The sequence below is a fragment of the Sciurus vulgaris genome, assembly GCF_902686455.1.
Source record: "Sciurus vulgaris genome assembly, chromosome: 10".
NCBI classification, from domain to species: Eukaryota; Metazoa; Chordata; class Mammalia; order Rodentia; family Sciuridae; genus Sciurus; species Sciurus vulgaris.
In genome coordinates this window covers 2211771-2225216 of record NC_136470.1, presented here as the reverse complement: position 1 = coordinate 2225216, position 13446 = coordinate 2211771, and the positions used below count along the sequence as shown (strand labels likewise).

The window sequence follows — 13446 nt, the reverse complement described above, 5'->3', positions numbered from 1 at the left end:
ACCAAAATGGCAGGACGTAAGGAGCAAAATTAAATGTGTGACATTCTGTGTGACTTGCGAGAAGTAACTTGAGTGCTCTGTGCTGTGGTGAGGTAATGAGGTGGTGTTGCCCCGAGATAAGTCTGACGTTGCCCCAAGCTGGAGACACGTGCAACTGACCCCGAGTAAGATGACTGCCTTCCCTGACCCAGACCGGCTGCAGGGTCTGATAAAAAGGGTTTAAAAGGCTCGTGTTGAGCCCAGCCCCGTCTCCGTTTTACACCGATGGCGCCAGTGCCGCGCCCAGCCCGGAGGAGACTCGCTGACTTGCTCGTCGCTTGCGGAACATGCGTCGTCCTGACCGTGACCGAGACGTCCCCGTGGAGGTGACGGCGGAGCTGCCTCGTCTTCCACGACAGCGGAGCTGCCCGAGTGCCTCCCGCCTGAGACGTCCCCGCCCGGCCTGCCTGCGTGACCTCGCCGCCCTCCCTGCCTTCCAACCGTCCTCGCCATCAGGACTCCGGCCGGAGGGAGCTCCCCCGCGACACCTCCTGAGCAGTCTTCCCGACCCACCTCTGGGAGTCGCTGCCCTTCGACTGGAGACCCGTCACACGGGAGTGGACCCTAGTGGTCGCGGGTCTCAGTAAGGAGCGAGTCTTGCTGATCCGGGGCTTACGGTGACTTAGTGATTAGGTCAGGTGTGAAGTTGGTGTGACTAGAGGGAAGATGACGGCAGTATTGTGCCATCAGCTCAAATAAAAGCCAAGCGGTCTTGGGCCAAACTCACTCTCCTTGACTCCTTGCCGCTGGTGACAGTGGAGAACGCCATCCTGAGCACTGGCTGGCACCCAGCCCTGTCCTCAGGCTCCCTGTGGCTCAGGAACCCAGGTTGCTGTGGAAGCTCTATTTCTTTTTTTTTTTTTTTTTTTTTAGTAGTCAATGGACCTTCCTTCCTTCCTCCCTTCCTTTCTCTCTCTCTCTCTCTCTCTTTCTTTCTTGCTTCTTTCTATGTGGGGTTGAATTGAACCCAGTGCCTCACACACTGCCACTGAGCCACAATCCCAGCCCTAAATTCTAGTTCTTACCACCTGCTCTGTGGGCCCTTCCATGCTAGGAGGCCGTGTTTCCCTGCCTAATTGTCCCAGGGCCAGGTGCCAGATGCCCTGAGCCCACTAAAAATATCTGCAGCAGCTGGGTATGAAGGCACAAGTCTGTAATCCTAGCAGCTCAGGAGGCTGAAGCAGAAGAATCCCGAGTTCAAAGCCAGCATCAGCAACTTAGCAAGGCCCCAAGCAACTTAACAAGACCCTGTCTCTAAATAAAATATTTAAAAGGGCGTCACTGGGTTCAATCAATCCCCAGTACCAAAAAAAAAAAAAACCTGAGCCAACCCTAAGCTTGCCTTGCCCTGCCCTGCCCTGCCCTGCCCTGCCCTGCCTTTCCTGTGGAGATTGTGCCACACGGGGCTCCTGTCCCCCTTCCGCTCACTCCTCTGCCTCCTGGTCTGTTCATCTCACCATATCTGAATAATGACAGAAGCTACCTTAGAAGACACCTGGCCACCGCCTCTCAGTCAAGTAAAATACGACCTGACCAGTAGGGCAGAGCGACCCTGTAGACTGGGTCACACCCTGTTGGGGGTGTCGCCTAAGAACAGGCAGAGCCTCAGACTCAGTGGCTTACACACCAAATGCTGCCTGTCATGGCTCTGGAGGCCAGGAATCCACCGCAGAGACGCCGGCAGGGACGGCTCCCTCCAAGGGCAGTCCTCTGCTTGCAGGTCATTTCCTGTGTTCTTACGCCAGGACATAAGGACACCAGTCATGTTGGATTGGGGGGTATCCTAATGACCTCACTTTCACTCCCCCATGTCCCCAAATACCCCATCTCCAAATAAGATCACAGGCTGAGGGGCTGGGGGTCAGGACTCCAGCGTGTGAATTTGTTGAGCAGGAGGGTCATGATTCAACCCACAGCACCTGGTTCCTATGCAAGGTTCTCCCCACGCTGAGGGTGACCCTGATCTCCCAACACCATCTGACGCCGAGACTGCAACCTCAGAGAGGTCTCCCAGGTCTGATCACTTGCTCCCATGAGTGAGGGACACAGGTCCAGCTGGGTTCTGGACCAAGGTGCTGCTCTGAAAGGTCAGGCTGCTGGGCTAGGCTAGTAGGGTGAGTTGCCCACCAGTTATGAACTGAATGTTGTTCCCCCAAATCCATATGCTAAATCCTAACCCCAAATGTGAGATGGGGGGCTTTGGAGATCATGAGGCTTAGGAGTCATGAGGGTAGTGCCTTTACAAAAAGAGGAAGAGAGACCTGAGTGTGTGAGCGGCTCTCCCTCCCTCTCTGCTTCTTCTTCACAAAGGCCACATGAGGACCCTGCCATGAAGTGGCCATCGGCCAGGAGGGCTGGGTGGGCCTGGCCAGGTGGTGGCCCCTCTGGCCTGCCCACCTTTTGACCTGGTCTGTGACATGGGGCAGATATGACAGGTCCTTGGGCCCTTGCTGTGCACACCTAGTCCCCATGCTGAGCATTGCAGGACACAAAGAAGGGGGATTTTTTGGGGGATTGGCTTATTTCGCTTAGCATGATAGTCTCCATTTCCATCAATTTTTTGACAAAAAGCATGATTTCATTCTTTATGGCTGAGTAATATTCCATTGTGTATATATACCACATTTTCTTTATCCATTCATTTGTTGAAGTCCACCTAGCTTGGTTTCATAGTTTAGTTACTGTGAATTAAGCTGCTATATAAACTATGATGCAATTGCATCTTTTAATTTTTTTTTTTTTTTTTTTTTTTTTTTTTTTTTTGAGACAGGGTCTCACTAAGTTGCCAAAGTTGGCCTCGAAGTTGGGATTCTCCTGTTTCTTCCTCAGCCTCTCAAGTTTCTTGGAGTACAGCTATGGATGACAATTAATTCTTACCAATTATAATGTGCTTTCTAAGCAATGCCTTCCTCTCATGGGGCACGGTGGTAGATCTCACGTGCTGCCTGCATCACTGACTGCAGGGGCTCAAAGCGATGTGTCTAGAGATCTGTACCCTGAAGATGTCAGCTGAGTTAAGGCTGGGGTGGAAGATGGGGCAGAGTCAGGTCCGTCGTCCTGGGAGGGCCTCAGTGGGCAAGTACCCGAACCTCTCCCAAGCTGTGCTCGGAGGCCTGTGGGTCCCAGCGAAGGCGCGGCTCTCGGCGGGCTCTGGGGCCCTGGGCTCCCAGGAGTGCAGCCGGGCGAGGGAGCAGCCGCGCCGGCCCGGCGGCCCCCGCGCCCCGCGCGCCCACTCTGGGGTCCTTCGCGGCTGTCGGCGTGGGAGCACGGGTCGTCCAGGGGCGCCCGGAGCGCCGGCGCCGGGGTGGGGGCCACGCACGACCAGCGAAAGGCGTACCGCGGGGCGGACGCGGCGCGCCCGGCCTCGGGCCGTGGTCCGGGTCCGTCGCGCTCCGGGGCGGGGCTTGCGCGGCGGTGCCCGCCCCCGGCCCGCCCCCGGCCCGCCCCCGGCCCGCCCCGGCGCCGCGCGGGACTCGCGGGTTCGCAGCCGGCGGCTGAGGTCAGAGGAGGCGGGCGGCGCGTCCGAGCCCAGCGCCTGCGCGAGCCGCGCCGCGCGCCGGAGGAGCCGCGGGCCGGGAGCTGGAGCGAGGCCGTGATGCCGCCCGGGCCCCGCGCCGCGCGCCAGCCCGGCATGGAGGAGGAGTGCCGCGTGCTCTCCATCCAGAGCCACGTCGTCCGCGGCTACGTGGGCAACCGGGCGGCCACCTTCCCGCTGCAGGTACGCGCCCGGCCGGCTTACGTAACCCGCCCCGCGGCACTGGCGCCCTGCGTGCGGATCCGCGGCGGGTGGCCGGCCGCCCCCAGCCGTGACCTTGGCGGGGTCCCGCGACCTGTCCCAGTTGGGGTCTGGCGTTCGGGGCCCTGCGGGCAGAACCTGGCGGGCCCATGAGCCTGCCCTTCGGGTTGGTGGACGCGGGGCGTGGAGCACTCCGGAGGGGACCCCTGCCGGTGGTTGGCCTGGGCTTCGGGGCGGGGGCGCTCAGGTGGGACCAAGCCCGGGTGCACCAGCTGTGGCGCACTCTGCCAGGTCCTGCGAGTGCATCCGGCTTCCCGCCGCCAGGCCAGCCGTGGGCGGGGGCTCCCTGGAGGCGACGAAATACGGCAGGGTTGGAGGACCCTGCCCCCGCAAGCAATGTCCAGGAGATCGATGAGATACGCAGGTGTTTGGGCTGGCCTTCAGGTTCTGCCCTTTGTCCCCTGTGGGCCTCACGAAGGAGGAATCAAGAGTAAGGTAGAAGACAGGCCAGTGCCCAGGAGGCTGAGCCAACTCTGTCCATTCCTGGAGCTCACCAGTCTTCAGGTGTTGCTGTAGGCCAGGCACCTACTGCTTCCTGGTTGTACCTGAGTGCCCTTTGGATGATCACTAGGTGTTTGTCTGGACCTGAGACGGAGCCAGGCTGATGGGCACTTCCTTGCCTGGCTGTCCCACCAGGAGGGCTGGGTGGGCCTGGCCAGGTGGTGGCCCCTCTGGCCTGCCCACCTTTCTGCCTGGTCTGTGACATGGGGCAGATATGACAGGTCCTTGGGCCCTTGCTGTGCACACCTAGTCCCCATGCTGAGCATTGCAGGACACAAAGAAGGGTCACCTGTACAGGAGTTCAAGTCCAAAGGGACAGGGTGGTCACTGAGTGTTGAGCCCCTGTTGGGAGGTGTTCAGTGCCTCCCCACTGCTGTCTCAGGCTTGCCCCTCATTCACCAACTAGCAGGGGGCAGACCTCCCTGGGGCAGTTGGTGCACTGTTCCACAGTCCCACACACTTACTGTAGCCCCTAGCTTGTGGGGGAAGGGAACACAGCAGGATTGCAAGGACGGGTCACTGAGGTGGGATGTGCTTGGAGCATAGGTGCAGGGGCAGCCAGGGAGGGTGGAGCCAGGCTGGGTTCTGAGCAGCCCTACCCACCCTGGGCAGTCACGCAAGCCCCTGTGACTCTCTGACCTGTCCCTCCCCCCCACTCACCTGCTGCTACTGCCTCCCTTTACTGGGCACACTGTTCTTCCTCCTCTTGCTGGGTCCTCCAGCAGAGTCCCTGGTTTCTGAATTTCCAGGCATGTGCCCTTGGATGAGAACATTGTGTTCCTATTGCCAGGGGAGGGGCTCCTGACAACCCACCTGGGGAAGGGCCTTTTAAGGACAGAGCTGTGCTTCTTACCTGGGGTTCCAGTGCCCAGCATCCTCCTCCGTGGGCTCCACAGGGGCCCAGGCTGCATTTTGCTCTTCCACCCCTGTGTTTGAGCACCCTGGGCAGGGAGAAGCCGTAAGGTGGGTGGGGTGGGCTGAGATGGCTGGCCGACCTGCCATCCAGCTCGTACAGCCTTTGTGAGCACAGGAGGGGTGGGATGGGCAGAGCCTGGAGGTGAATTTGGGGCAGTGCTCACCAGCCTTTCAGAGGCAGTTCCAAGGGGTGCATTCCCTAAGGTGCAGTCATTTTAGGGGTTTTGATCGCAACTATATAAGTTGGGACATCAGAGTATTGTCCACATGGCTAAATGTGGGGAAAGAAAAGCTAGAAAAGAGAAAAGTGTAGGCTCAGGCCGGGTCCCAGAGGTCTGCCCTGATGCTGCTCTCAGAGAGACCACAGAATGCCGCAGGGGCCTGGCATGGGTCTGGAGAGGCCAGTTGTGGGGGCTGATCCAAGTGTCCAGGGTGATGTGTCACGAGCTGATGTCCCCTCTTCCCGTAATTGCAGCTGGGGGACCTGGTCCTGGTGTCTGAGTCTTTCCTGTGCCCTGGCGCCATCCCTGCGGGGTGCAGCACGTGCCCGTGGCCAGCATGCTCCTGCTGAAGTCTGCCGTGTGGCACAGACTCTCCCCCCAGGACTGTCAGGGCCCTGCCTCCTGCACACTTCTTGCTGAGTCCTCAGGCAGCTCTCGAGGGTCTCAGGAGGCAGCCACAGCGGCCACCTGCCCTGGGCTGGGGAAAATGTGCAGATGAGAAGGGAGCAGAACCTTGACCCTGATTTGGATATTGTTTCTGGGCCTGAGCCCAGGGTGCATTTTAGTGTCCAAGGGGAACATGTTTGTGTGGCAGGGGTGAGGTGCCAGGCAGGGTCCGGGGTTTGCAGAGTGCGAGGGCCAGGCAGTCCGTGCTTCTCCTGCTCCCCACCCCACCCCCCCTTACCCGCCTCTGGGGGGGGGAGGGGGAGGGCAGGGCAGGGCAGGGGCCGTGTAGAGCTCAGCACGCAGGTCTGTGGTCGGGTGGGGAGGCCCTGCTGCTCCGGCCCTGGGCTTTGGGTCAGGGGAAGGAAAGGTCCTGGGCACACTGCCTGTGCAGACACTGCCAGGACCGTTTCCTCTTTTTGTTTTGGGGTGCTTTTCTTGCACATGTCTGCAGGCACGCGGCCGCTGAGCTATACCCCAGCCCATTTTCTCACGTAGAGGAAAGCCTCCAGGTCTTCCAGCTGGCAGCTCTGGGTCTCCTGAGCCCCATGGGGTCAGTGCAAGCCTTCGTGGCATGCTGGTTGGGAAGTGGGGCTCCCAGGATGCTCAGAGCAGCCTCCCAGCCCTACTCCTCCCTCCTGCTGCCCAAGGTGGGGTCGTGGTCCATTGTGAGCACCTCAGACCTCAGACCTGTGGCTTACAAACACATTTATTCTCCCTCACCTGGAGGGCACAAGGCTGCAGTCAGTGTGGGCAGCTCCGTGCTCCAAGGAGAGACCTTCCTGCCTCCCAGCTTCTGGGGCCCAGGTGTTCTTGGCTTGTAGGTGCATCACTGTCTGCTACCTGACCTTCTTCCCTTGTTCTCTCCTTCGAAGGACACTGTCACTGGGCTCAGGGCACACCCAGATAATCCAGGATGATCTCATCTTGAGATCTTTAACTTACATTTGCAAAGACCCTTTTTCCAGATATAGTCATGTTCTGAGGTTCTGGGTAGACATACCCTTGGGGCCACCATGCAGTCTGCCTGGGGTTGGAGGGACAGTTAGGGTTTTCTTAAAGGCTCAGAGGTTAGTGACACCAAGCCATCCTGTTTGGAAGAGGAGGACATGGATTGCAGTCCCTGTGCTGTCCACACAGCATGGCTCCCAAGGGTGGCAGTGAGCACTGCCAAAGCTACCCTGTCGGGGCACTGGAGCCAGTCCTAACAACTGTGCCTGCAGGTGGCTAGGTAGCAGCTTTGTATCCTTTATGTCAACCTCTGGAAGAGTGGGCCTGGCCGTGGTGCCCATGTGGCCTCTGTGCTGGGGTAGCCTCAAGGATGTTGGGGGATCATGAGCATTGGACATCAACTCACTGAATCCATTGGCTTTGAGAATCTGACCTGGGGCCTAGCTCAAAACCCACTTAAATACCAGGTCCCTGAAACAGGAAGACAAGGCCACAGCCTCCTGCCCCTGAGGATGCGGTAAGGTGGACAGCTTGGTTTGGGACCTGCAGAGAGCAGCCTCATTTGTCGTCTGTCCTGGCCCATTGTGCAGGAGCAGACCCTGAGGGGCAGAGCCATGCCCGTTCATCAGTGGCCTGGGCCTGGACACCCTGCAGGAAGAAGCAGGGAATGGGCATCAGGTTGTGCTGGAATCCTGGATCTCACTATGACTCTACTCTCTGACATGTGACATTGGCAAAGCAGCCAGGGCTGAGGTCCCTGGAGCAGTGGGGGCCTTGTCAGGTGCACAGTATGCACGCACACATGGGCAGGTCACGCTTGCTCACTTGCTTGGAGGTGATGTGCCAGGGTTGGAAACAGTTCGTGTCTTCTGGACGTGCCCGCCGGGCTGTGCTGACTGCTTACTTGCTCTCCTGTTTGGAATTCTCCCTGCTTCCCTTTGGCCACTGCTGGTCTGGGCCAGAATGGGTTCCAGTCCTGGAAATGTAGGTGGTGTTTTTAGTATTTTTTCTGCAAGGAAGAGCAGTCTCGGTGGTTCTTGTTCTTCTGACTCTGAGTTTAGGGCTGAGGATTCTGCTTTTCTCTGCTGCCACAGAGAAGACTGAGAGCTTGCTGGTTTCACTTTCTGATTGCTTTTCCCCTGCTGCCTTGGCTTGGACCATGTCTGCATGTCTGGGTGTAGGTTGTACGTGCGTGAGCGGGGTTGCCTGTGTGTCTTCAGGTGTGTTTCTTGGTGCTGCTCTGCCCTCTGCAGGTGTGGCCTTCATTTCAGTAAGGCTTGGGGTGATGCTGCCCGCCATGGAAACTGGGGACTGGCCGCTGACTTGATGGCTTTCCCTCTGCTCTGCACATCCACACAGAGCTTCTGACGGTCATGGTGCCCTGAGTGATACGGGGAGGAAGAGTGGATGGAGTTTCCCAAGGAAGAAGGAAGGGTGCTGAGGAGCGGGCTCAGGGGCGCAGTGTGGTAACTCGGGTGGCGCCGCCCTCCTGCCCACCCCGAGCTGCCATCCTGTTCTGTCCACTCCCAGGCTCCACATGGGCTCTGTTCTAAGGGCTTCTGCTGCTGGCACAAGCCTGCAGGCCTCTGTACGTGTCCTTGGCCACTCCTCGAGCGCCTCCAGGAAGGCTGACCCTGTCCCTCCTGTGAGAGCCACCAAGCACCTGGAAAAGAGTCCTCCTTGGGTCGCTGGAGAAGCTGTGGTGGCTGGCAGCGCTTGGCCCACCCAGGGACCACGCTGTGGGTGGGAGTGAGGTGCCAGGGATGGGAGCCAGTTCTCAGCAGAGCCCCTGCTGACCAGGTCATGGAGAGGAGTAGCATCCAGGCAGAGGGGCAGCAGGACCCTGGGCTGGAACTGAGCTGCATTTGCACTGCTGCCCGCAGGGTGGACAGGCCTGAGGCCACACCAAGGAGCCCATACGGGGCCAGGAATGCCTTTTTGGCAGCCTCTGGACAGCTCAGCAACCCCAGCTGTCTGACCATCTGATCTCTTCTGAGCCAGCAGACTGGTGGGCAGGTGGTGGGTGGTAGGAAGAGGGGCCTTCCTATCAGCCTGGTTCTCTGTGACCCCTGTGGCTAGGATACACAGTCCGAGTGACCCAACAGCGAGCCGTGCTGACCCTTGTCAGCCCCTAGGTGCTGCCCAGAGCTGGGGACGGGACCCCTTGCCTTGGGGCTTTGCAGAGCATCCCAGTACCCAGGAGACCCTGGGCTCCACTGCCCTTGGTCCTGGCCATGAGTGCTGTGGGCACAGAGTGGGGGTTGGGGGCTGTGGCCTTGGGACCCCAAGCTGTGACAGCAGAGGCAGGTTGTGCACTGGGCAGAGGCCCCTGGGGGCTCCTGGGCTAGGGGTAGGAGACCCTCTGGGGAACACGGGCTGTCTCCAGAAGTTCCCTGTGGAGAGCAGAGGGTGAGGGATGTGTCTTGGCGGGATGTCCCTGGAAGGACAGGAAGCCGGGGCCCTGGGGTTGCTCAGGGGGCGGAGGACAGGATGTGTGTCCTGCCCCTTTCCTACTTGATTTCCTGTGACTGACTGAAGAACAAGCCAGGTGGGGGTCACTGGGGCAGGCGTTGCCTCTAATGCCTGACCTCCTCTCCACTGGAAAGGCTTTGGACGAGGGTGGGCTGGCTCCCAGAGGACCTTTGCTGGAATATTCCGGAGCGCTCCCCACTCCTGCCTTCTGAGTCACTCTGCCTCTCCCAGGAGGTGGGATCAGCTGAGCTGCTGCTTCAGTGCGGTGTCTCACTGTGGTGTCTCACTGTGTTCGCCCGCCTTGCCATTAGCGAAGGGTGGAAGACGCAGCAAGGAAGGCGTCATGGGACTGCCGGGAGTGGGGGCTACCGGCCCACAGCAGCCGCTTGCATGCGTCACTGGGAGGGTGCTTGGTGGCCACGGGGGTGGGGGCCTAGGCCGCTGTGGGGCACAAGGAGGAGCTTGTGTCTTGCAGCCGTGGGTGGAAGGAGGAGGAGGGAAGGAGGGTGGAGAGCTTCCTGCATCCCTGTGGGGGATCGAGGGCAGAGGTCTGCCCCTCCTCCTGGCGCACCTGAGCTGTGCTGCTGCCTTCCGCACAGCACGGCCAGTTGGGGGTTTGGGGCCTTTCCAGGCCCCTGCCGGGCTCTGCCTGGATCGCCTTGACCACTAGGGTGGGACAGTCTGAGCGGCTTCCTCTCTTGGCAGGACAGGCTGTTCCTTTTTTTTTTTTTTTTTTGGGTGCTGGGGATTGAACCCAGGGCTTTGTGCTTTCAAGGCAAGCACTCTACGACTGAGCTATCTCCCCAGGTGACAGGCTGTTCTGGAGGTGCACACGGCTGTAGGCCTCATCCAGCTGCAGGCCTGGGGGCCTCTGCCACAGATCAGGCATCATCAGTGTTGCGGGGCAGACGCTGCCCACCGCAGGCCTCCCAGGAGCGCCCCCTACAGCTGTCGTGGATCTCGGCCTTCTGAGGCGCTGAGTCCCCCAGCTCTGTCGTGGCCTTGGCTTAGGTCCCTCTCCAAGCAGCGGAGCTTCATCTGTTAGGCTTCTTGGCCGAGACCCCCCCTCACCCAGAGGCTTGGGAAGTGGGGAGCCCAGAGCCCCCCGCGCAGGCCGGAATGCTGCAGAGAGCCCTGAGCAAGGCACTCAGGGCCTGGGGCTGGAAGAGGACCACCTTTCCTCTTCCGCGGTGCTGGGCGCAGGGTGGGACCAGCCCGCTCGCTCTGATTTCCTGCACACGCACCTGAGGTGGAGTTGGTCAGATCCAGCAGGAGGGCAGCTGTGCCACGTGCTGGGGAGGGTCGAGGGAACGTGCTCCGCCAGGCTGTCCTTGGCTGCCCGGCTGAACCGGAAACAGACCTGCCGATGGAGGGGCACAACGGCCCTCCGTGGGGGATGGGGGAGGGGCACAGTGGCTCCAGGGCTTCAAGGTCCAGAGATGGCCAGCAGCTCTGCAGCAGGGGCTCATGGAGTGGCGGGGACTCGGACTGCGGCTTGGGTGTGAGGCTATGGTGGTGGACACTGGTCTGGCCCTCATTCTTGGGCAGCAGTAGACCCTCGAAGACAGGTTTGGAGGGGCGCGGAGGGCTACGGTCTGAGGGAGCCAGGGCAGGTGGAGCTCAGAGGCCAGTGAAGACCATCGCAGGGTTGGGAGGGAGCTGGTGTGAACAGGCCTAGGGCGGAAGGTGGGCAAGGGCCAGTGGAGCAGGAGGTGCTCCCCTTCTCCCGCAGGCTTGCTCTCTCCCCGGCTGCTCCAGCCAGTTCTTCCTTCTCTTGCAGCAGGTTGTGTGCACCCTCTCGCTGTGTGCCAGCTGTGTGCAGGGGCAGCGTTGCCTCACAGGCGGTTTCCCTGGTGCTGGCTGAGCGGAGCTGTGGCGGGAGATGCAGGTGGCACAGGGCTCAGGACCACTGTGCAGAGCAGAGGCTTTCGTGCTCCAGGGCGTGAGTGACCGCAAGGCGCAGGGAGCTGGTTGGGAAGTGGTGAGGTCCACTGGCCTCAGGTACACAGGGCCACGAACAGGGCTGTCGCGCAGGCTGGGTCCTCAGCAGCCATTCAGAGTCCTCCTGTGTGTCCCAGCTCATCTTCCCCTTCCACCCAGCAGCCCTTGAGCACCGGAGTTAGTGGGCCGCACCTGACCAGTAACAGTCCTGGGAGAAAGGCCACCTCGGGTTTTCACCCACACTCGGAGGGGCCACACAGGGCAGGTGACGGCCCCTGGGGTCACTCTTTGAATCCAGGCGGCCCCTCGGCCATTTGGGGCCCCAGGCTTCCTGTGAGCCGTCCCAGAGTGGCCTGAGGTGGCTATGTTAGTCAGGGACCTGGGACGCCCTGGCCTGTCCTCATGGGGAGGCCGTCGAGAGCGAGGAGCAGGGCTGCGTCCGCCTGCTGCCTGCTGTGCTGTTACGTCCCGCACACCTGAGCCCTGGGCCAACGAGCAGTGTGTGGCTCCCTTGGGGGGGAGGGGTTAGTGAGGAGGCCACCAAGCCAGGTGTTGGGAGCAGAGGTGTCCTGAGGGCGAGCAGCTGGCCCTGGGCTGGAAGGGAAGAGGCTGGGGCCAGGAGAACTTAAAAGCTGGGGAGGGGGTGCTGGGGAGCTGTCCGGTGGCTGGGCCTGTGGCGAGGAGCATGAGAACCGAGCATCGCTGCCCACTGGACAGCCAGAGGCAGGGGCCTTGGGTCCCCAGCCTGCCGTTCCACTCTCTCCTGGAATGCTGTGCAGGCACAAAACCTCTGGCATCGTGGTGGCCCAGCCTCTCGGAGCCCCGCGCACAAGGTGGGTCTGTGCCAGGGCACGAGTGGCCACGGGAGACTCCTTCCTCCAGGCTGCGGGTTCCCGCCTTGGAGTACTCGGGCCTGCTCTGGCTCCTCCTGAGTGTGGCGGGATTGTGCACGTGCCGCGTGACCGGGGGACTCTAGGAGTGCTGTGCCGGCACGTGACGCTGAAGAGGCCAATTTTGACGGCATTTGAAATGGAGACACCAGCCCCTTAGCTGTCACTTAACAGCAGAAAATAGCAACTTCCTCCTCAGATACACGGCCAGCTCCCAGGGATTCATTATCTGCACGTCCAGCAGCAGTGGAGCAGACCATCTGGGCAGGATTCTCAGGATCCGTGTCATCATGCTGCAGTCTGTCTCCTCGATTTTAAGGGATGTGAACCCCGCCGCGTCTGCATCTGCGTAGAGGCGGCCCCGGGCAGGCAGGTGAATTGTGAAGTGTTCTTTTGAGCTCTGGTTGGATGAGACTACTAATTTTTGTTTGATTACTCTAGTGATAATGTTGGCTTAGTTTTCAGAATGACCTTGGTGAACACAGACCATAAGTGTACAGCCCAGTGCAATAGCCCCAAGTGGACGCCATCCCCGGAACGAAGAGAATGTGCAGAATGTGACGCTCACGGTTCTGGGAGGCCAGCTGCTCTCCCGCCTGCCTCCCTCCCTCCGTCTCTCACTGCCTGCCTCTCTGCTGGCTCTCTGTCTCACACACACTCTGTGTATCCCTCTGTCTGCGTGCGTCTCTCTGTCCCTCTCACATGCCCTGTCTCTGTCTCTCACACACTGTCCACCTATCTCTGTCCGCCCTGTCTTTCTGCCTCACACACTCTGTCTGCCTGTCTGTCTGTCTCTCCCACGTCACTCTCTCCCTGTCTCCAGCCGGTTCTGCAGGGGAAGCAGCCCACTTGTCTCTGCCCACTGCAGGGCCCGAGATTTTCTGGAGTGTTCTTATGGAACTATGCACCAACAAGCCAGAGCTTGGTGACCTCTCTGCCTCCTTTGTCTCCTCCTCCCTCTGTTTCACAGAGCTCTTTGTTCTCATTTTCCTGGGATTTTGGCCAGGGGGTGGATTTGATTCTGTGCCATGTTTACCTGGAAGTCCTGACGGTTGGTTGACTTTCAAGCTCCCAGCTGCTTTCCCTCCCTCCCTGGTGGGTCACATCTAAATCAGCAGCAGGTGGAGCACATGGCCTTAGACTCAGCTCTTCCTCTCATGCCTCACCTTCTGTCCCTTGCGTTGGTGGCATCTGCCATTGTGGAGCATCCTTGGTTGGTGGCTTGTGCTATGGCCCTTTGGTGGCCTCAGGGGGAAGGGAACATCAGGAACCACCT

The 13446-nt window shown here is 60.1% G+C and overlaps 1 protein-coding gene across 2 annotated transcripts in view; it reads left to right on the top strand.

Moving 5' to 3' along the window:
- Positions 1 to 3537: 3537 nt before the first annotated feature.
- The window catches only part of PDXK (pyridoxal kinase), a 29520-nt gene continuing 19611 nt past the window's right edge, over positions 3538 to 13446 (top strand). The window contains exon 1 of one of the 2 annotated variants that reach the window (XM_079155707.1): positions 3538 to 3757. In XM_079155707.1, coding sequence (XP_079011833.1) covers positions 3635 to 3757 — 123 coding nt within the window. In that variant the 5' untranslated portion in view covers positions 3538 to 3634. The remainder of the gene's footprint in view (positions 3758 to 13446) is intronic. The other variant, XM_079155708.1, reaches the window with a different exon arrangement.